The sequence below is a fragment of the Bufo bufo genome, chromosome 1 (assembly GCF_905171765.1).
Source record: "Bufo bufo chromosome 1, aBufBuf1.1, whole genome shotgun sequence".
NCBI lineage: Eukaryota > Metazoa > Chordata > Amphibia > Anura > Bufonidae > Bufo > Bufo bufo.
In genome coordinates, this window is record NC_053389.1 from 40418111 (window position 1) to 40442514 (window position 24404).

General features: G+C 40.3%; 1 protein-coding gene across 1 annotated transcript in view; it reads left to right on the plus strand.

The window, feature by feature from the left end:
- The window catches only part of LOC120985791, a 79997-nt gene that overhangs the window by 51441 nt on the left and 4152 nt on the right, over window positions 1-24404 (plus strand). The window contains exons 14-21 of the mRNA XM_040413974.1: window positions 3645-3674; window positions 7372-7398; window positions 7964-7996; window positions 8097-8144; window positions 14295-14357; window positions 14814-14843; window positions 20066-20119; window positions 23047-23085. Coding sequence (XP_040269908.1) covers window positions 3645-3674; window positions 7372-7398; window positions 7964-7996; window positions 8097-8144; window positions 14295-14357; window positions 14814-14843; window positions 20066-20119; window positions 23047-23085 — 324 coding nt within the window. The remainder of the gene's footprint in view (window positions 1-3644; window positions 3675-7371; window positions 7399-7963; window positions 7997-8096; window positions 8145-14294; window positions 14358-14813; window positions 14844-20065; window positions 20120-23046; window positions 23086-24404) is intronic.

Sequence of the window (24404 nt, forward strand, 5' to 3'; positions counted from 1 at the left end):
TGCGAATATGACCAATGAGGATATCAAAGCCGTTGGCGATCTGTCTTCAGACCGCAACCTCACCATCAAGTCTGCGGACAAGGGTGGTGGGGTTGTGGTCATGGACACAGATCGCTACGTGCAAGAAATTCTATCCCAGTTGGCAGATAGAAATGTGTATCAGCGGGTCTCTAGTGACCCTAAGTTTGGATTATTGAGAGAACTGAGAGATATTTTATTGCAAGCCAAATCTGGTGGCATCGTAGATGAGAAGTTGTGCAGTTATCTATTGTGTGAAAAACCTATAACGCCCATATTATATACCCTTCCCAAAATACATAAGAGCCTGCTTGCCCCCCCTGGTCGGCCCATTGTGTCTGGCAGGGGGTCCCTGTTTTGTAATCCAGCGATTTTCCTTGATAGGATCTTGCGGCCATTTGCAATGTCCACCAGATCCTATATAAGGGACACTAGTGATTTTTTATCTAAGATTAGGGATCTGAGGGTCCCTGAGGGTGTCATCCTTGCTTCTTTTGATGTGTGTAGTCTATACACGTCAATTGAGCACGAGTTGGGCCTCCATGCGGTGGAGCAGTGTCTTTTACAAACTGACTACACAGAGGAGTGCAGGGTATTTCTACTTGGATTGTTGAGGTTTATTCTTTCTAGGAATTATTTTTTATTTCAGGATGAATACTATGTACAGTTGAGGGGGACTGCGATGGGGTCCAATGTGGCGCCCACCTATGCAAATATCTATATGACACATCTAGAGGAGTCCTATGTCTATGGGTGCCACCACTTTAGCCATGTGCTGGGGTGGTGGCGCTACATAGACAATATTTTCCTGATATGGGTGGGCGCCACAGGGGACCTCATGGCCTTCCACTCGTTCCTAAATGAGATTGACCCAAGTGTCAAGTTTACCTTGATACATTCTCAGGATAAACTGCAATTTCTCGATACGGAGGTCGTGATTCAAGGACATACTTTGTCCACGGACCTCTTTGTGAAGCCCACAGATAAAAATACTCTTGTTTGGTATGAAAGTCATCATCCACGGCTGATGATCAAGTCCCTTCCCCTCAGCCAGATGCTAAGAGTGGCCAGGATAGTCGGTGAGGGCCCGGTTAGGGATCAACGACTATCAGAAATGGCCATGAAGTTCCGATCTAGGGGATACCCTAAGAAACTTGTCTCAGAGAGTATTAATAAAATTGGAGCAAGAATGAGGGATGGTGATCCTGTGAGGCCTAAAACTTCAACACAAAGGATACCATTAGTTACTGACTACTGCATCAGCAGCCCTCGGGTTTCCGCTATTGTCAGGAAGCACTGGCCGATTTTGACCAGTGGTTTTGATAACATACAGGAATTCAAAGTGCCCCCTTTGTGCTCTTTTTGTAGGATTCGCAATTTAGGTGACAAATTAGTTAGGTCAATTGTTGGGTCTGCTAGGGTCGACTGCAGCACATATTTCGGCTCCACATGCAGGGGCTGTTATCCGTGCTGCAATTGTGTAAACTGCCCCTACATGATCCCCTACAGGGGTGACTCTTTTGTAAATCCAGCCTCTGGCAAGACAGTTCGAATTAAGCAATACCTGACATGTGATTGTAATCTATTTGTTGTCATGTCCCTGTGGATTATGGTATGTTGGGGAAACAACCTGGGATGTTAAAACAAGGTTAAACCAGCACAGATATACTATAAGGAAAAAAGATGCTGGGTTTACCTGTGCCCAAGCACTTTACAGAAGCAGGTCACCTTGAACGGGATTTGAAATTCTGAATACTTGAACAAGTGTCCTTACCCAGAAGGGGTGGGGAAAGGACGATACGTTTAAAAAGAAGGGAGCTCTACTGGATTTTCGAGTTAAAAACTCTTAAACCAGACGGGCTCAATGTTGACTTTAGGGTTGTTTGACATCTCTGTTCTGTTTTTGTCTACCCTCCCCTTTATTCCTGTCTATTTATGTTGGTTGCCCTGGTTTTGTGATGTTATCCTTCTGTTGTGTTGTCTTTGGGGTTCTGTTGAATTCTGCTTGTCTTCCCGTATGGTTCTATACAAGTGCAAGTTTTGTATTAGAAACCTATAACTAATAATTTGTTCTTTGTATATTTTTTATAGATGAACATGAAAATGTATATCTTACAATGAACTATCTCCTTGGAAACTGGAAGACAGCAGGACCTGATTGGCATTTAGAAATAATGGATATTATTGTTTTTTTGAATTAGTTACTTTTGATAAAATGTACAATGCTTGGTGGTATGGGCGGGATGGGGCTTGGCATCATACACGTTCTGTGACTGTGGGATCTCCTGACGGAGCACGGATGGCCGGCCTTTGCAGGCATGACATGTGTGCATGATGGTCACCTAGTATTGATGGCGTTTGCGGGTGCTTGTTCGACCCTCTCAATGTGGGGACTGTGACACGGGGTCACTTCACGGTGACGTCTGTGTTCTCTAGCCCCACTAAGGTATGTCGCCCCCGTTCTGGCTGTTCCCCGGCGGAGGCTTCGCATATATGGAGAGCAAGAATGAAAGTCTATGTTGTGTGGACCTGTGGATTGATAACTGGAAATATACAAATATAGGGATTAGGTGTTTTAAGGTGATAGTGGCATTTTGCCATTAGCCCGTCTTACACCGTTGGACCCCCCTTCTTATGGATGAGTAACCAGGAAATGATCAGTGTAATTGGTCCGTTGGTATGTATGGTTGTCAGGTGACCGGTCACATGATTGCAGTGTCTGTTTGGCTGTGCCCGCCTTGCTTTGGGAGCGAGCATGCGCAGTCTGTGTGTGGTGCCGAGTCGCCATCTTGACTGTGGGCCGTTTGTTGCTGTATGTCATAGAAAGTCTTGCGGGATGTAACATTCCCCGCGCCTGTGCAATGTCGAGTTCCGGACGCCGACTGAGTCCTGCAGTCTCCAGTGACATGTGAGATATCCATTAGTAAATGAATAATTTTTAATCAACACAATTATGTACACCTGCAAGAGAATATCAGTTGATGATGTTATGCACTATAACTGTATGTATTGATGATTAATATTTATTGCACATAGCACTTTTTTGATATTTGGTTCTATTTGGTCATACCTTTTACAATATAATCATGTACAATCGAGATTCACTGACTTTATTAATGTTTATTTATTAATTGGGATATAATCATGTAATCACGTTTTGTTAATCATGTATGCTTTATAAGCACCTGAGTTTGCACTAAGTATTATGGCTTGACAAAGGCTCCATAGAGTGAGCTGAAACGTTGCTGTCTACACATGGGTGAATAAAATACCCTTTTTTTCACTGATACTTGTGTGCTGCCTTGGATTCTTCTTTACATATCTATCTATCTATCTGTCTGTCTGTCTGTCTATCTGTCTGTCTGTCTATCTATCTGTCTGTCTGTCTATCTATCTGTCTATCTATCTAACATCTATCATTTCTATTATTGAGATTAACTAAGATTCTGAAGATGAATGAATTTGTAATGTTTGGTCTCTTGACTTAAAATGAAAAGGAGACCAATATCAGATGGAAAAATGTAATTATATTCAGCATTGTTGTGTAATATAAAAAAAAACGTGCACTGTTAAAAATCAATTTTGAATCTCCAGTCGGTGGCCAATGAAACTTGTTTTTCTTTCAGATATAAATGGAGGAATTTCAGGGTCAACAGGTAAAGTCTATAAATATATAGGTCATGTATGAAAATAATTGCTAAGCCTTACTGGCAGTACCCTGCCTGACCAATTGGAGTGATGGTAACAGGTTATACTGTATGCCAACATAATAATAAAATTAAAACTTTACACAAGACAGCCGACTTATGTGACCAGGAAGAGCATGGAGTCTTTGACTGATAGATAGGTCTGTGTGGGACTGAGTTAGATGGGGGAAAGATAAATTCTGTTTGGGCCTTCAAGTCTGTAAAGCCAAAGAATTAGAGAGTGTCCAACAGTAGGGAGGGGTCAACTAATTCAATGGTGGAGGACAAGTCCAAGAGGAGGAGGCTGGAGTAATGTCACTTGTCTTGGCAGTTAGCAGATTGTTACAGAATTTGGTAGGTCATTTTCTGTTGACTGGTGGGGTTGGAAGTTGGACTGTAGCCGGTCAAAAAGGGAGTTAGATAAGAGGTGGGAGGACAATTCAAACTGGACGAGTTGTTAATGTAGTTTTGAGGAAAACGGGAGTAGTGATATGGGGTGACAGCTGTCTATCCATCCATATGTCTATCTATCTATCTATCTATCTATCCATTTTCACAATAAATCCATAGACGTTTGTCAGGGAGGCCATCAGTGCCTACCCACATTACAGTCTTAAGCACATGCAGTAAGTTGTCTATAACCACTTGTGTTGTTCAAGACTATGGTATCTTTACTCCAAGTGGCAGACCTCACTCCAACAGGGCCCAGCGACGGCAATCCATTACAGGTTCATGGTGTAGTTAGCAGTTCAAATTGCTTCGCCACTTCTCCTCTCAGCAGGACTAGTTTGAACCATGGATCCTCTTGACTGCACTTGAGCTCAAGACAGGTACACTTAACTCTGCAGCTCTCTTGACAAATATATATCCATCACAGTCCCACCACCAGTTTAGGAAGCATGATAAGCCTGCCCGAAAAGATGTGTTTTTAAGGATCGTTTGAAAGTAGGGAAGGTGGGAATAAACCTGATATTCTGGGGCAGAGCATTCCATAGAGTTGGTGCAGCTCAAGAAAAGTCTGGAAGATGGGAGTGAGAGGTACAAATGATGGAGGATTTTAATTTTAGATCCCTAACAGAATGGAGAGCCGAGTCGGTGGTATATGGAAATGAGGGAGGAGATATATTGAGGTGCAGCATTGTAGAGAGCTTTTTGGGTGACAGTGAGAAGTATTCTGTGGTGGATGGGCAACCAATGAAGTGACTGGCACAGGCTAGTAGCATTAGTATAGTTGGTGGACATACTGTATAGATGAGCCTGGCTACAGCATTTAGGACAGACTGAAGGGGGAGCGTTTAGTGAGAGGGAGACCAATTAGTAACTAATTACAGTAGTCAAGACAATAATGAATCAATGCAACAACAAGTTTTGGCTGTTCCATCATAAGAAAAGGGCGGATTCTAGATATATTCTTGAGTTTCAGATGGCAAGAGCAAGCAAATGATTGGATATGGGGAACAAAGGAAAGATTAGAGTCAGACATAACTCCAAGACTGCGGGTGTGCTTCCCAGTAGTTATGATAGTGCCGCAGAACGAAATTGAAATATCAAGTTTAACTTGTTTAATAGATCTTGAAAAGACAAGAAATTCAGTTTTATATACTGAAAGAGCATGATGTTAGAGACAGCTGCCAGACAATTACTGGTGTTTTGTAGTAAAGCAGAGGTGATGTCTGTGGATGAAATGTATAGTTGGGTGAAGTGTATAGATGGTACTGAAAGCCAAATCTACGGATAGTCTGTCCAATGGGGGCTGTGTAGAGAAAGAGGAGTAGAGGGCTTAGGACATAACTCTGAGGAACCCCAACATCAAGAGGAAGAGGAGAAGAAGTAGAGCCAGTGAATGATACACTAAAAGTAGGATTGTTGTGAGAAGACTGATACGTCTTAATAGTAAAAGAAGATTGTGGTCAGAAAGTGGGAAGGATGAGTTAATATAGTTTGAGACTGAGCAGTAATGAAATAAGATTAGATCAAGTGTACTGCCCTCTTCATGCATGGCATAGGAAGTAAGTTGTGATAGGCCAAGAAAGGAGGTTATAGAAAGAAAGTGAGAGGCTCATGAGGGAAATAGGATCATCAATGGGGCTTTTAAAATCACCCATAAGTGTTGATGATTCAAAAGATAGGAAGTGAGGAAGCCAAGCAGCAAAGTAATCCAGGAATTGGTGGGGGGACCCTGAGGGATAGTTGATAACTGCAAATCGCAGGGGGAATAGGCGGAAGAGTCTGATGGTATGGATTTCAAAAAAGGGGAAGGTGAGAGAGGGTACAGGGGGAATGACCTGAATCGTGTACTGAGGAGAAAGTAGTATGCCTACTCCTCTACCATACCTGTCATTGGGTCTGGGAATATAGGAAAAGTGAAATCCACCATAAGCAGCAGGGGAAGCAGTGTCAGAATGTTGAAGCCAGGTTTCTGTAAGTGCCAGCAAGTTCAGAAAGTGTGAGAGGAAATAGTCAAGGATTGTGGGGAGTTTGTGACAAACCGACTGTGCGTTCCAGAGTGCACAGTTAAAAGAGGCTGGAGAAGATGTACAGGGAATATTGATATGATTTTCATTTTTATGTGTGGCAGATGAGAAGCTGAAGTTGGCAATATAGGGAGGGCCAGGATTTGGGGAAATATTCCTTGCAGCTAGTAGCAGGAGAATAGAAAGAGACAGTGAGTGGTTGAATGATTTGTAAGGGTGTTTTTAATACTACACCATGGAGGAAGATGGGTTTCCGTGATGCATGAGGGTAAAAAGTGTATGTGAACTGACCATGGGTGAGGGCAGGAGGGAGGGGCTGATGTGGAGAGAAGGGACACAGGGTGGCAGTTGTGGTTGATTTTGAAAGTAAACAGCGGCAACTATGAAAACTGTAGCAAAAAACTGGATGAAACAATACTGTAACATACCTGTGCTGTGTTTCACTTTGTTTGAGTAGATCACATAGCATCTCTGTCTCCTGCCCTGTCTAACTGCCATGTTTAACTGCTGGGCAATATGGTGCTTTGACAAAGATGGTGCTTTTGGCTCGTGCTGACCCCTGTGAGTGCTTCCCTTATACTGTGTCTACATTTATAGGGAGAGGGATCATAGAACTAGGGGTAATTTATCTCATTAATCAATCACTTAAACAAGACATATGAGAGGAAATACTATATGTAGGTAAACAAACAGAGCTAAGGATCTGGATGGGCCATAAAATCATTACAGATCACAAGCACACTCACATAAAACACATCCAGGCAATTGGTAGAACATTTAAAGAACAAACAAGTGATGCCCAACCTACGGCCCGCGGGCCAAATGCGGCCCGCAAAGCCGTGTCATGCGGCCCACGCAGTGACCAGACTTTATCAGAGCAGGGCGAGCTGCGAACGGAACAGGCAGCAAAGCGAACGGCCACATTTTAACAAGTTAAATCTGAATCTCTTATCAAAGTATGTTCTATCTATCTATCATCATCTCTATTATTGATTAACAAACTGAAGGTTCTGAAGATTATGAAGTTATTTGTATTATTTGTTCTCTTGACTTTGAAGGAAAAGGAGACCAATATCAGATGGAAATATGTAATTCTATTCAGTATTGTTGTGTATTATAAAACAAAACAGGCATGTTTGAAAATCAGTTTTGAATCTCCAGTCGGTGGCCAATAAAACCTGTTTTTCTTTTAGATATAAAGGGAGGAACTCCAGGGTCAACTGTTAACGTATATAAGTATATAGGTCATATATGTAAATTATTTGTGATCTTTACTTGCAGTACCCTGCATGACCAATAGGAGTGCTGTCAACTTGACATGCACCCACATAATAATACTAGTATTTGGTTAACATAAGGTAGAATCAAAGCTTACACCAAGGCAGCTGACTTATGGGACCAGTAAGAGCATGGAGCCAATGACTGTGATATATAGGTCTGTTGTGGGGCTGAGGTGGGGGGGGTAAATTCAGTTTTTACTGTATTTTGGAAAGCCAAGGGATGAGAGTGTGTAACAAAGTGAGGTTTCAACTGTGTCAAAGTCAGAATACAGGTCCAGGAGGAGGAGGAGGCTGGAGTAATGTCATTTATCTTGGCAGTTAGAAGATCGTTGGTGAATTTGGTCAGGGCAGTTTCAGTTGAGTGGTGCGGTTGGAAGCCAGACTGTTGCCGGTCAAAAAGGGAGTGAGATGAGAAGTGCTAAGTTAATTCAAAGTAGACATGTTGCTCAAGTAGTTTTGAGGAAAACAGGAGTAGGGATGTGGGATGACAGCTCTGTTTTTCTTTCAGATCTAAATGGAGGAACTCCAGGGTCAACAGGTAATGTATATAACTTGCAATACCCAGCCTGACCACATGAAGTGCTGTTAACAGGACATATGACCACATAATACTAATACCTTTCTTTAATTAATAATAGCTACCTGGTCTTTTCAATATGGGGGAAATCAACCGATGAATGGACTTGGTAAGTTTTTTTTTAAAACAATACCATAAGTATTAACCCCTTGCTGAGTGATTTTCTTTTTTGGGGTGTTTGTTCTTCACTGAGTCATAGCTTCTTTATTTTTGCCATTCACAAAGCCGTATGAGAACTTGTTTTTTGGAGGTCAAGGTATACTTTCTAATGACATTATTTAATATTGCATAGAATGTAGTGGGAAGCTGGAATCAAATTCCCAAATATAGTGGAATTGGAAAAAAATGCAATTTCTCCACAGTTTATGGACCACATTTATATTGTTTTTCTATATTCCTACTGTATATTCTGACCCACATAATTTTTTTTAATAGTCATGTCTATGGAGCTGTGTGAGGGCACATTTTTTGCAAGGCGATTTGTAGTTTTTATTGATACCATTTTGGGTTGTGTATGACTTTTTTATCACTTTTTATAAAAAAAATTTGGGGGAGGTGACGTGATGAAATTTTTTTCCAATAGGCATTGTTGATTTTTTTTTCCCCTTTACACCATTCGCCATATGGGACACAGCAATGCTTACAAATGTCATTTTTTTATTGTTTACTTATTTTGATTTCGGAGAAAATGTGTGACTTTTTATATATATATATTTTATTTTTTTTGAACATTTTTGAAACTTATTTTTTTTACTTTTTTTTAACCCTCAAGAGGATCCCAACTTGCAATCATTAGATCTCAATTTATATGTTTAAAGTAAAAGTATTATATTCATTACCATATACAAATATTGGCACAGTATATTACAATTCAGTACTTCCACCTGCTGGCCTGAATTGTAATATACAAGTAATTAGCCTAAAACCCTAGTACCGGCCCTGGCTTATTACTGCAGTGGAACGTCTTCACCAATCTTCACCCAGGAGAGGCGTTTCTGCCCATGAAACACAAAGTTCTGGGTTTTCAGCCTCTCAGATGCCATGGTCACATTTGACCAAATGTCTCAGATGTCTAAGGCTATAGCTCAGGTGTCTCAGACACTTAGCTCAATAGTTAGTGGTGTGAAACAGCAGGCACCCATTTTCTGTGGTGCCCTCTCCAATCTGGAGCGGGGCGCCATCTTAAAGACCCACCATCTTTATTAGAACATCACATGTCATGGGGCGGTTAATGAATGTATCACCATGAATATATCTTTTTGTATGGCCTTGAATAGCAGTTGAGCTGCAGTAACCTGGCATAACCCCTGCACAGTGGACAGAACTGTGCCTCCAGCTCCATCAACTACAGTATGTTAGGTCCTGGTGCCGGCAACTGCTACATGCAGTTGTTTGTAGGGGATGCCAAATGTCAGACTGATATTAATGACCAATTCTAAGGATTGGTTATCAATATTATAATATAATCTGGAAGACACTTTGAAGAAATGGAGTGAGAGAGTGGTAAACTACTGACAGCAAGAGAAAGGGGCTGTAAGAGCAGGACAACATATCTTTTGTGAAGCTTTTGATCCTGACAGATTCTACTCTTGCAAGTGACTAGTTCAAGGCTTCACTGTGAAGTGTACTGTCCTTTCTGCATTAAGCTTCTTCTAGCTTCTCACCTCTGCTCTGAGTGACAGTTGTGTCATCCAACCAGGAGATCACTACAGATTTTTGAAAGCAGAAAAGAGGGAGTTGAATGTAGCTTAATGCAAAGGCCACTTCACAGTGAAGGCCTACCAAGGTCAATAGTAAAAGTAAGATCTGTCAGAATAAAACTTCATATTCACACTTCTCCTTTTGAGAAGAGCACCACAAAAGCTATGTGTGTACCTCTTTACCCATTCCCTATCTAGTACTGGCAGAAATTTAGCATGGTCTGCTGACAGACTCCCTTTACATAGCAGAGAATAAATAAATTGCACAATCTCCTGAGCCATCACTAGCATTCTAAATAAGCTAGTTTACCTATAGGTATAGTATGCCTCTGGAGTGCAACCAATCTCATGTAAAGAAATACATTTTAAATTGAGCACCCTGGCTATCCACAGTAGGCACTAGGGTCGGTTGCCTACTGTGTTACTATTGAGCTCAGTGTATAAATACTATGTAATTAGCTCCAAAAGTTAAGAAGAGTGGACCATGCATGTGCAACATACTGTCCATTCACTTCTATGGGAGTTCCAAGAGCGAACTCAGCTATTTTTGGAAAACCCATAGAAGTGAATTGAATACACACCATTCATGCACAGCCGCTAGGCTGATCTTCATTCACATTTGGGGCCCTGTTCTGGGGATAGAAGCAGATCCCAGTGGTGGGACTCACACCTACTTTACATTGATGAGATATCCCAGTGATATCCCACCATCTGAGATGATACAACTCCTTTAAGGCTCAGGCTTCACTGAAAATTTTTGTTTTAAGGCAGTAGCATCAGATGAAAAGAGTCCCTTTAAGTATAATTCTAACTACAAGCTTCACTTCTAGGCCTAAGGAGACCCTCACATGGAAAATACTTTGTTACAGCGTTTATGCATAACTCATTCTCCAATGGCAGCCCTTCAAGGGATTTCCTGTTCACTGGGACTGCACCTTCCACCACAGTAACTGTCTCCATCAGTAACTCCAATTTCAAGAAGTATGTCACAGTTGCAAAAGGAGAAACAGTAACAGTTCAACTTCCACCAGCTACAGAGAACAGAGGATCTGAAATATATCCATGTGGCGCCATCATTAAATCTGATCAGAATATCACTGTGATGTCCCGCAACTTTAAGGAAACCAGTGGAGATGTTGCTTTGATTTACCCAGTTGATCAGTGGGGAACTGTATATTACATAATTACCCCTACCAATGGACCTTCAAGCCATTCTACAGAGTTTGGTGTTCTAGCAAGTGAATTTTTAACAACAGTCACCATCATCTTCAGCGGAACAGTTCAATTCAATGGGAGGTATTATCAAGCGGGCGACATATTGACTATAAATCTGCAGCCATTCAACTTTGTGCAGTTTCAGAGTAAAGATGACCTCTCAGGGACCAAGGTGACCTCTCAATTTCCTGTTGCTGTCCTTGCTGGACATTCATGTGTTCCTACTTATGCAGATTGTAGTCATGTGTATGAACAGCTTCAACCTTTTGAAAGTTGGGGAACTTCTTTCTATGTCCCGGGCTTGTCCTTCCAGTCAAACTACGACCTAGTCTATGTCTTGGCTTTTAAGACTACTTGTCTCGAGTACCAGTCAGGTGAGCAAAAGCAAAAGACCATTATAGAAGCAGGAAAATTGATGAAGTTTGAAGTCTCTGCATATTCGTCCTTATCCATGCACAGCTTGGAGAGAATTCAGGTATTGCTTTTTGGCACTGGTGGAAAATTTAGAAGCAGAGGATTTGGACCATTCCTGACCAAAATACCAGACATTGAGTCTTTTAACCTTGCTTATAATATCATTGGACAGGAGGATTTTGAAAATAATTTGGCCATTATTATAGCAAAGACTTCAAGTGTTTCTGAAATCACGCTTAATGGGGAAAATCTTAGAAGGGCAAGGTGGACAGAGTTTCCTCAATCTGAATATTCCTGGTTAGAATATAATTATGGGATGGACTCCAGCTCCAACACAATGCAACATTCCACAACACCTTTTGGTCTTCTATCTATTGGTTACACAAGAAATATGGCCTATGGGTCAGTGGCACCGAGTACACAGGGTAGGCATTTTGTATTTTTCACCATTTGATGTTTATTGTGTTTGATTTCTGGACTTCACTGTTTTTCACATTATTATTCCAGGTCCTGGAGGTCAATTACCTGAATCAAAAGGTAAATCATGTCTGCGCATAATAAGAAAAATATGGCATTTGTAGCCATAGAAACTTAAAGGTTATGTATATCTTCAGGTAGAATTTTTTTAATGATTGCATTTGATTTATTTTGGGCAAAAAAAAATCATTATTTAAATTTGTTTTTATTACAAATATTGTGCCACAAAGGCTTAACAGTTTTTCTAGCTGTGTGAATGGTACTTTCACTTTCACTGTGCCTGTCATCTAATAATCCTTATCTGTAACTTGCTAAAAGGTCATAAACAGCCACATTCTTATCGGTAAGATAATAATTGAGTTATAATTAATTGTCTAAAAGGTCAAAGATAAGAGATAAGGAACCTGTCAGCACCCTGTCTGACCAGCAGAGAGAAAATTCAGAACCATCTACTAGATAAACTCAAAGCTGTGCTGGGAAAATGTCTCAATATTTTTTTAAAAGACCAATGGAAAAAGTGATTTTAAGCTCAAAATGAGTACAATGCAATAATAAAAAAAATGCCACCAAAGGTGTACATAGCACCAACTGCATTCTCCTCCTCCTCCTCCTCCTCCTCTTGGTCATGCAGTTAATGTAAAAAAAAACCTGATCTGTGATACCATAAATTAACTGAACTTGAGGTAGATATAATATGACTTACAGATGTCATTTGGCATAACACTTCATTATTGCATGAGTTTTTCTAAATCTTTGGCTGAAATGAAATTTTGTGGACAGTTTAACCAATGTGGTCAAAAGATCTAATGGTTTATGACTGGGAATACTGATTCTACATTGAAATTCGAAGTTCATTTACTCTACATCCACAAAAATAAATCTATATTATCAGATGAAAGAAGATTTATATCTGTACATTAGGCCTGAATTAAATTTACATTTTAAATTATGTCCATTTTCTGCTAATTTTGTTGTAAAAAAAAAGTCCACATATTTACAAAACTATACGCAAAGTCTAAAAGAACTTTTTTATTTGAAGTCTTTTTTAGTTTCTGATTTTTTATGTTTCTGCATGCTTCCAATTATGTGTTTTATATGTTATGGCTTATATATATGTTATACAGCATGTTATGTTTGTGCATACTTACCAATTATGTATTTTAATGTGACCATTATGCGAGGGGTCTTCAAAAAGTTTCCACAATTATTTTAACCTCTGTTTATTAAGAATTTAAAAATCTAATTACATTAATTTTCTACATAGTCACCTTCCTTTGTGATGCATTTTTGCAGAGTTGTACCACTTCAATGCCATCAGTAAAAAGTATTTGAGCACGTAGCCACTCATTCATCATATCATCATTGCTTCCATATCATCATCACATGAAAATATTCTTCCCCTTAAAGCTTTTTTGAGTGGTCCAAAAAAGGTGGACATTAGATGGCACTAAATCCAGACTATAAACTGGGTGTAACACAACCTCCCAATTCAATTGTCTGAGGGTTTCCAATGTGTGAGCTACAGCATGGGGCGGGCATTTTCATGCAAAAGCATGAGTCCATTGGACACATTTCATCTTTTCATGTGTCAGCTTTTCATTTGTGACAGTTTTTTCCACGTTCCTTATAGGTTTCGAAAATAGGCCCTGGAGAGTCCTAGAAGACAGTCAACATCAACTTTCCTGCAGACGGTGGCATCTTGAATCTCTTTGCTACAGGAGTTGATGGATGCTTCCACTGCATACTCAGCCTTTTGCTTTCGGGCTTGTAGAGGAGAACCCACGTTTCATTGTCAGTGACTATCTGCTGCAGATAATTGTCATTGCTTTCACAATAACGGACCAAGTTATCTACGAGAGAGAACTTTATCTCCATACTGAGCACATATGTGGAGATGAATGTGTGCTCCTGGCACAACTTTTGCCCACAAAAAGTGTATGATAGAATGCTGTTCCTCTTTGGTGTAATTTATAAGTTTCGCAGCCATCTTCACCACAGTGTGACGACTGTAATACTAAACTGCAAGATCAGCCGGTTTGCCAGACTGACTAGTCACATGAAAATCTCAGATATGACCAATCACTACTTCTCCCGCTTTCACTGTTTCCAAAGAAAATTTAAAAGTGCTGAAACTTTTTGAAGACCTCCTATATAAGCATAATATACTTCTAAAATACTTCTCCATCTTAATTGTCCAGCTCATGACTTTAGGAGCAAAAATTTGCACTATCACTATCATTTTTTAAAATAAAATGTATTTAAAATATAAAATGATATCATTTAAATCCTAAAATATAAAATCAGTAAACTTTAAAATAATTAAAAGTGACATACAATATTTTTTGCATATAAATACAATATTGGAATTCATATAAATTTAATCACATAATCTAAATTTTCTTTATTCTGGTAAATTAAATTTTATTTGCTCTTTTATTTTTTTCATATATAAGGTGTGCAAGTAGTTAAAGAAGAAAGAAAAGGGCAAAGACAAGGATTACTACAGAGTCTATTACGTGAGTATTGATTGAATATAATATTTAAATTTTTTTATTTGAATGGTTACAAAATTCTGGTAGATATGCTTATTTTTAACCAAATATCTATAAGCTTTATTCATGGCTTTGTTTTTATTTTTACAATATATATTTTAACAGATTTTTTAAAAGCAACTAACTTTTTTTTCCAAATATATAATTTTTTTCAAAACTCTCACTAAGGCAATTCTCCATCTAAAACTTCACAAATAACCTTGTCAAGTTAAATCTCCATTTTTCAACCATGTATCGATTGACTAAAATGTTGCTTAAATTCTATCCAATGGGATGCCTGATGTAAAACCCAAAAATATAAGAAAAAAATTAAATGGTTTTTTTAAAATGTTTTTTTACTGTAATTATTTATCTTAATTATAGTAGTTTAGCATTAAAATTATTTTGAGTAATTAATCGATGAAAATTTTTGTTTTTCAGATGTCGGTGGAAATATAATATCAAATACAGGTGGAGTTATAATAATTAAATATTGTTCCTTTTAGAATTTTTTTTCTTAGTCTTTAATTTGTTCAGGGCCATCAAGACTGACAGCTGTATTATCATAGACAAATTCAATAAAAAAGGGTTCTTATTTGAGGTATAAACAGGACCAAAGTTAGGTTAGATGGTACCTAGAATTTTCTATGGTGCCCCTCCTTTTCTCCTAGATATAAAGGTTTTGGAAGATTTTTTTTTCACAGCTGTGTTCCCATAAATACTAGGATTAGGATATACTATGTAGCTGAGCAAGAGTTTTTCCCCATCATATAAAATGAATGTAAAAGTTAAACACACATATGTCAAATAGACAATCTTCACAGAGACCTGCCCTATAGAAACCTATGTTTAAGCTACAGCAGCTCATCCTCTATACTGTCTGAATTTGTGAATATGAACTCCTCATCACAGTACCAGCGAAGTGCATGCGATTTTAACCAATTTTATAAACACACTGTGGGAAATAAATTATTTGCTGGTCTATCAGGCTCTATGCTAGCTGTGAAGCACAGAAACCAGTGTGAGCGACGCTACTGATGTGATAAGAGACATCAGTCCTATCTACAATAGACACACAATACAATAGACACACCACAATACAATAGACACACATCCTTTTTATGGTCTTGCAGGGACAGTGTGGGGTTTGTGAAGAAGATATATTTAGTTAAGTTGATTGAATTCCTACGTAGAAAGTCAGGTTTTATCATTAGGGACACCATAGGGTGAGCTAGTTGTATGACTTACAGCCAGTGCTCCTGCAGCTGTTCACAAGTGCTGTGTATACAGGGTGCTGCACTGCTGCACAGAGATCCCTAAGGCTGGGTTCACACCTGAGTGTTTTACAGAGCATTCCTACGCGCTGTAAAATGCTCAACAGGCAAAAACCAATGTTTCCCTATGGGCATGGTTCTCACCTGAGGGTTTTACAGCGCATACGAACGCGCTGTAAAACGCCCTACGCCCCAAGAAGTACAGGAGCTTCTTTGGGGTGTATTGTCGCGCGTAACACCTCTGTTTTTCATTGTGGTCAATAGCAAGAACGCGCGTACGACGCGCGTTTCCAAAATACTAAAACGCCCCAGAATACGCCCGATAAAAACGTTGCAATTTATATTTTTTGTTGCAATTTTTTTACTTTTTATGATTGCAATAATCATATTCTAGATCACTGTTTCTTCCAATGCTAGCGCATGTGTGTGTATAAACATGGACAGATATTCTCCGCTCCCCCCCCCATAAGGCATACTTTTTGGATCACTTGTCCAGAGCAAAGCACAGGTTTTTTTCCAATACTACTATGTGTCTTTGAACAGGCTGTTAGCACCGTCAACCATGCGTTTACCAATAGCTATATATGTCAGTGTCACTATGACATTATTTACTACTGTTGAATTTGCATTAAAGTGTTTGGGGGAAGGGGGAGAGAAAAAATGTAAAAAATAGAGAAAGACAACAGAGTAAATATGAGTCCTGAGAGATCTCAGAGTCAATTGCATTAGTTTTGGTTTCAGTTGAATCGATTTGGCACCAAATCATTATTTTTTTGCTGATTCGTTAGAATCGGACCTAAAACAAATTTTAAGAGATGCACTCATCTCTGATTCAGCCTAAGGCCTCATGCACCGTGACGTTTTTTGCAGTTTTTTGCTATATAATGTCACATGGAGTCACTTCTCAGGAATTTTTACATAGAAAACTAGTGAAATGGGTCACCCACACAATAAACATTTTAAAGGCCAGAGTTTAAAGGGGGTGGGGGCTTATTTTTGACCAATTACATATACTGTTTCTCTACAGTAAATATGAGTTCACACAATAGAACAGTTAGCTGAAGGGTGTAGAGATAGCTCCTAGGTTACATATTTTAAGCAGGATAGAAACATGAAATGCATTTGAACAGTAAAAAAAATTTTTCCTTGTACAACATTCAACATTTTTGTCTTTCTTTAGTGTATATATGATTAGAAAGCATCTCGCTTCATGACTTGAGCACAATTTTATGGAGTTTTTGTAATAATTTTAAGCAAATTTTAAAAAATTGAAAACAAAGTTAAAGGGGTATTCCCATCTTGCTAAATCAGCCTGAGCTGCAGTTACAGCAGAATTCACTTCCTGGTTTTCTGCTGCTAAGGCTGGGCGGGCTTAGGCAGCTAGAGTGAAGTCCAGCCACACCTCCTTATGACATCACACTGAGAGCTGAGTCTTGAGTGCTAGTTCATGTGAAGAGTATGACTCATCAGTCTGGCAGCCTGCAGTGTCTGTGAGGCCCCATTCCCCTGCTGGGGAATCATCAGAGAGCCATGTGAAGTGAGCTCAGTGTACAGTAACACGTGGCTGTTCTGCAGTTTTACACACAAAATCTCTGTCTGGCATCAAAAACTATAATTCCATATTATACATTAGCTCAAAAGCTTGACCAACCCCCACCCACCAGCACTGATGCAGATTTGTTTCCATTACAGCTGTACTCCAGTTGTGTATAAACCTTACACTATGTATCTTTATAGATGCATATACAGCTCAGCTACATGTATCTTCTCCAGTCCCCTAACATCACTTTAGCTGAATGGCTTCCTATACAGCCCTGCTGCATCTTTATTCTACTCCCCCACTAGTACTGTGTCTGAAAAGCTTCATATACAGCTCTGCTACATCTGTCTGTGTATCTCTTTAACCAGCACTGTGTCAGAACAGCCACATATTCAGCTCTGCTACATCTGTTTCTCTCTTCCACCAGCATTGATGCTGACCCGACACATATACAGCTCTGCTACATCTGTCTATTCCCTTCCCGATTAGAACTGTGTCTGAACAGCAGGATATTCAGCCTGCTATATCAGTTTCTCTCTTCCACCAGCATTGATACTGACCCGCCACATATACAGCTCTACTACATCTGTCTATTCCCTTCCCGATTAGAACTGTGTCTGAACAGCAGGGTATTCAGCTCTGCTACATCAGTTTCTCTCTTCCACCAGCATTGATGCTGAACCGCCACATATACAGCTCTGCTACATCAGTTTCTCTCTTCCACCAGCATTATTGCTGACCCGCCACATATACAGCTCTGCTACATAAGTTTCTCTCTTCCACCAGCATTGATGCTGACCCGCCACATATACAGCTCTGCTACATCTGTCTATTCCCTTCCCCACTAGAACTATGGCTGAACAGCAGCATATTCAGCTCTGCTACATCCATCAGCCCCGCCATATGCCTCCATAAGCTCCCATGTGCCTCCATAAGCCCCCATATGCCTCAAACAGCCCCATATGCCTCAAACAGCCATCAAATAGCCCCCCAAGTGCCTCAAACAGCCCCCCAAGTGCCTTCATCAGCCCCCATAAGCCCCCATATGCCTCAAACAGCCCCCATGTGCCTCAAATAGCCCCCAAGTGCCTCAAACAGCCCCCAAGTGCCTCCATCAGCCCTCATGTGCCTCCATCAGCCCCATGTGCCTCCATCAGCACCCATGTGCCTCCATCAGCCCCCCATATGCCTTCATCAGCCCAAGTGCCCCCATCAGCCTCCATGTGCCTCCATCAGCCCCATGTGCATCCATAAGCCCCCATGTGTCTCTATCAGCCCCCCATATGCCACCATCAGCCCAAGTGCCTCCATCAGCCCCCATGTGCCTCCATTAGCCCCCATGTGCCTCCATCAGCCCCCATATGCCTCCATCAGCCCCCCATATGCCTCCATCAGCCCCCATGTGCCTCCATCAGCCCCCCATATTCCTCCATCAGCCCAAGTGCCTCCCTAAGCCCCCATGTGCCTCCATCAGCCCCCCAAGTGCCTCCATCAGCCCCCCAAGTGCCTCCATCAGCCCCCATGTGCCTCCACCAGCCCCCCATATGCCTCCATCAGCCCAAGTGCCTCCATCAGCCCCCATGTGCCTCCATCAGCCCCTCAAATGCCTCCATCAGCCCCCCAAGTGCCTCCATCAGCCCCCATGTGCCTCCACCAGCCCCCCATATGCCTCCATCAGCCCAAGTGCCTCCATCAGCCCCCATGTGCCTCCATCAGCCCCTCAAATGCCTCCATCAGCCCCTGTATTAAAATCATTGGTGGGCAGTGCGCCCTCCCCCTCCTCCCCCCCATCATTGGTGGCAGCAGGGGTGGCATTGCAGCATTATACTTACATGGGCTGTGGCCGCCCGATGCTCCTTCTTCTTGTAACTCACCGGTCTGTGCGGCCCATTGCTATAAGCATAAGCAATGCGCTGCACAGACCTGTGACTTACAAGAAGAAGGAGCGCCTACCACAAGCGCATGTAAGTATGTTGCTGACTAACTGACCATGGCAGCCAGGACTTCAGTAGCGTCCTAGCTGCCATGGTAACCGATCGGAGCCCCAGCATTACACTGCTTGGAATCCGATCGGAACTGCCGGTGCCACCAATGATGGGGGGGAGATGGGGGAGGGTGCACCATGGCAGCCAGGACTTCAGTAGTGTCCTGGCTGCCATGGTAACCGATCAGAGCCCCAGCAATACACTGCTGGGACTACGATCCGAAATGCCGCTGCCACCAATGATTTTTTTTGGAGGGGGCACTCGCCACTCGCCACATGAATTTGACGATCCCTGTTCAGGCTCCTGCCTTTAGCTGCTGAACTCTGAAAGACCGGAGGGCTCCCCTCCTCCTCCTTCTACACTATTCTCCGATGCACCGATGCGCTGATCTATAATTATTTGTGCCGCGTTTAGAATGGAGCCGCACATGCGCGCCTCTGTTTCAGAAGCGGCACAAAGCTATATAGATCTGCGCATGTGCGGCCGCCCGGAGCCGTGCTCGTTCACGCTTGTGATGGAGGCGGCCACTGGATGCCGGAGTTCTTCTGTGCAAGCGCGGCCCATGGATGCGGCCGGCTAGCGGTGGCCGTATCCATGGGCAGCGAAGATAAACAATTGATTTAGAGAATTCGATTTTACAAAGAACAGTACGTTTTTTTAATGCTATATATTTAGAAAAATGTTCACTTGGGGGTATACAATTAAATCAAATATGATGATGAAGATGGGAATACCCCTTTAAACAAAGCACAAAATGATTTAAATAAAGTATGGTAACTTTTTGTAGGCCATAAAAACACATATGTTTTATCTTCATGTAGGTAGGAAATAAATCACATAGACTTTACCATATTAAAGTACTGTACGTGTTTGTTTGTTTCTTTCTTTTTGAAGGTGAGTTAGTAAAAGGAATTGGTGAAACAGCAGGAGATCTGAAAAATTCAATAAGTGAGTAATTACAGAAATGTATTTTTGGAAGTAGTGTAAGTTACAGTATCGCTAACAATGCAGTTGTCAATGATTTTATAGTAGTAAAAATAGCGTTAACAGTACACTAAAGCTACTTTCACACTTGCATTGTTTTCCAGTATTCAGATTCGGCAGGAAAAAAAAGTTTCTGAATGAAAAAAGATCCATTCAGGAGGCATCAGGATGTCTTAAGTTCAGTCAGCAATCAGTTTTGTGACCAGACAAAACACAGCCGCAAACTGCATTATTGGAAAAAAACTGATTCAGCACTGAAAACAATGTAAGTCAATGGTGAAGGATCTTCTAATTATGGAGACTAAAAAACTGGATCTGTCACCAATTGACTTTCAATGTATTTAGTGACGGATCCGTTTATTTCCGTTTTTATGGAATAGATGCATCCTGACATGTAAAATCAAATCAAAACAAATCAGTTTAGTTCCAGTATTGAGGTCCTCTGCTGGAACTCAATACCGGAAAAAACAACGCAAGTGTGAAAGTAGCTAGTTGTGACAATTTGACATAAAGAGTGGCATGATATTATCAAACGTATAGTAGTAAAAGTAGTAATGGAGACATATTTCATAATGATAAACATAGTAACAATTTTTACCAGGTATAGTAGGCAGCAGTGACATTAAAGGGGTTGTCCGGGTTTAGAGCTAAAACCGGACATATCCCCATTTTCACCCAGGCAGCCCCCTGACTGGAGCATCGTAACAGTTTATGCTCCAATGCTCTCCTTTGCCCTGTGCTAAATCGCACAGGCCAAAGGCATTTTCTGGAGTTCCGGTGACGAACAGGCTTCCGCCCAGCAGTGAGCCCAGTGACATCACCGGCATTGATGGGCGTGCTTTAGCGCTGCCCTAGCCTAGTAAAACGGTTAGGGCAGAGCTAAAGTCTGCACATTAGAGCCAGTGACGTCACTGAACACAATGCTGGGCGGAAGCCTCCGCCTGGCAGTGTGTTATTGTAAATAAAAGAGCTAACATCAGGGGGGCTGCCTGGGTGAAATTATAGGTACGTCTGGGTTCAGCTCTGAACCCAGACAACCACTTTAATGATAATTACAATTTATAATTATAGTCACATAGTAGTAATTATAGCAAAAAAATGGTTGTGGCAGCATAAGCAGTTGAAGTCTTGAAAGCAGCAGTATATTTTACTTTGAGGGCATCTTTTATGAAAAAAAAAAAGTGTCAATAATTAGGCTGGGTTCACATCAGTGTTATGTATTCCATTATTGCTTTCCGTTATAACATGGTTATAACGGAAAATAACGGAATCCATAAGACGGAAGTCAAAACGGAAGCCTTTAAGACGCATTCCGTTTTGATCTGTCATAAAAGAAGTCTATGAGTATCATAACGGATCCATCTGGTTCCCGTTATGCAAGACGGAAAACAAAGTCCTGTCGATAGGACTTTTTTGTACATTCTGCATAACGGGAACCAGACGGATCCGTTATGATTCCCATAGACTTCTATTATGACAGATCAAAACGGAATGCGTCTTAAAGGTTTCTGTTTTGACTTCCATCATAATACAAATCTATGGGCAGCATTACGGATCCATCCTGGTTTCCGTTATGCAGGATGGGATTCCTGCACAATGGATCTGTTATACTGCCCATAGACTTGTATTATGAAGGATTAAAACGGAATGCCTCTTAAAGGCTTCCGTTTTGACTTCCATCTTATGGATTCCGTTATTTTCCATTATAACAATGTTACAAAGGAAAACCATAACGGATTACATGACGCTGAAGTGAACCCACCCTTACCATGTTTATTTTGCACATTTTTTAGAAGTCAAAATATATTTTAAATATAAAATGCTCTACGTATAATTGGATGTATTTAAGAAAAAATAGTAACAATTAAAAGATATAAATATATATACAGTACAGACCAAAAGTTTGGACACACCTTCTCATTCAAAGAGTTTTCTTTATTTTCATAACTATGAAAATTGTAGATTCACACTGAAGGCATCAAAACTATGAATTAACACATGTGCAATTATATACATAACAAACAAGTGTGAAACAACTGAAAATATGTCATATTCTAAGTTTTTCAAAGTAGCCATCTTTTGCTTTGATTACTGCTTTGCACACTCTTAGCATTCTCTTGATGAGCTTCAAGAGGTAGTCCCCTGAAATGGTTTTCACTTCACAGGTGTGCCCTGTCAGGTTTAATAAGTGGGATTTCTTGCCTTATAAATGGGGTTGGGACCATCAGTTGCGTTGAGGAGAAGTCAGATGGACACACAGCTGATAGTCCTACTGAATAGACTGTTAGAATTTGTATTATGGCAAGAAAAAAGCAGCTAAGTAAAGAAAAACGAGTGGTCATCATTACTTTAAGAAATGAAGGTCAGTCAGTCAGCCGAAAAATTGGGAAAACTTTGAAAGTAAGGGCTATTTGACCATGAAGGAGAGTGATGGGGTGCTGCGCCAGATGACCTGCCCTCCACAGTCACCGGACCTGAACCCAATCGAGATGGTTTGGGGTGAGCTGGACCGCAGAGTGAAGGCAAAAGGGCCAACAAGTGCTAAGCATCTCTGGGAACTCCTTCAAGACTGTTGGAAGACCATTTCAGGTGACTACCTCTTGAAGCTCATCAAGAGAATGCCAAGAGTGTGCAAAGCAGTAATAAAAGCAAATGGTGGCTACTTTGAAGAACCTAGAATATGACATATTTTCAGTTGTTTCACACTTGTTTGTTATGTATATAATTCTACATGTGTTAAGTCATAGTTTTGATGCCTTCATAGTCATGAAAATAAAGAAAACTCTTTGAATGAGAAGGTGTGTCCAAACTTTTGGTCTGTACTGTATAAATTAAATTAGATTTCTTTAATATGCTAAATTATATATTTATTTTTTTTGCTATCTGGCCATTAGGTGGAGAAAATCATGGATTAATACCAAGTGTAATAGGTGAGTAGAGATTGGATACAATTCTTGATTAAAAAATTTAAATTTAAAATGTATCTTTGTTCTTTGATTGTTTTTTTTATAGTTTTAAACTTTATAAAGCTTTTTTTTAGCTGTTCAAAGAAAGTTTTATATTTTTTCCTACAATTTCACTTTAGAAATTCACCTTCTCAAACTTCAGAATTAACTATCTCAAGTCCAATTTTTTGTGTACTATCCCCTTCTGTTTCTTATTATCACACATTTATGGAATGAGATAAACCTTAGGCCGTGTTTACATCAACGTCAATAGAACAGAAAAAAAAGGATCCTTTATTTTTAGCATCTGTTGTGCTCATTTTGCATCCACTTATGTCAGTATCATTAGAAATCCATTATTTTTGACAGGAGAAAAAGTCCTCAACACAGGACTTTATATCCCCTTAAAAATAACGGGTCTCTGAAAGAACTGAAACGGTTGCAAAATGAGTAAAAAGTTATGCTCAAAATAAAGGATCCATTTGTTTTCAATTTTTCTTTACTTCTGATAGATCAGAAAGATGGAAAACAAAACAGCGAGGTGAACACGACTTTACTAAAATACTCTACAATATTTATATTTTTTTATTTTAACAAAATATTAATTGTAATGATTCAGAGCTGAACCGGGACATAACCCCTTTTTCACCCATTCAGCCTGTATGAGTGTAACATTGTTAAAGTAGCCCTAAATTAGAGCATTTGAGATGCACTCTGGTGCTCCAAATCAATGTACCCCCGAGGGGTTAATATCCACGCGTGGTTGAGAGACTGGACACTGACACAGAAGTTGGTCAAAGCAATCTCTAATTTATTATAAAAAGTAAGCGGTATATAAATCTTCAGAAAAGGGCAGTACTTTCTGAGGCCCAGGCATTATTTCATTGGCTCAAAAGGAAGAAGAGATAAGAGAGAGAAGATAGCACCCTGGCTTCTGCGCACTGGGCACTACTTTGGAATGTGAACTAATGTAAACATTTGGTTATCGTCGCCATTTTGTAATGGCGTTTATCCTAACAATAATACTGCATACGTCATATGTGACACTTCAAGGAGGTGCTTCTCTATAGGCAGTGTATACATATAATCAAGTCATATGATTTGCTTATGCATTCCTCCACAATCTATACACCTATACAAAGATGAGAAAACAGACACTTCTCACAGCACAGCTTTTTGCCTTCCCCCTCTCTTCTCTAGTCTTGAAACAAAGAGGGGGGTGGGAGGCACTTGAAGAAGAAAAAGTTAACTCAATACAGTCCTACAGATACAAAATATAGAATAAAATTCACACATCTTTAACA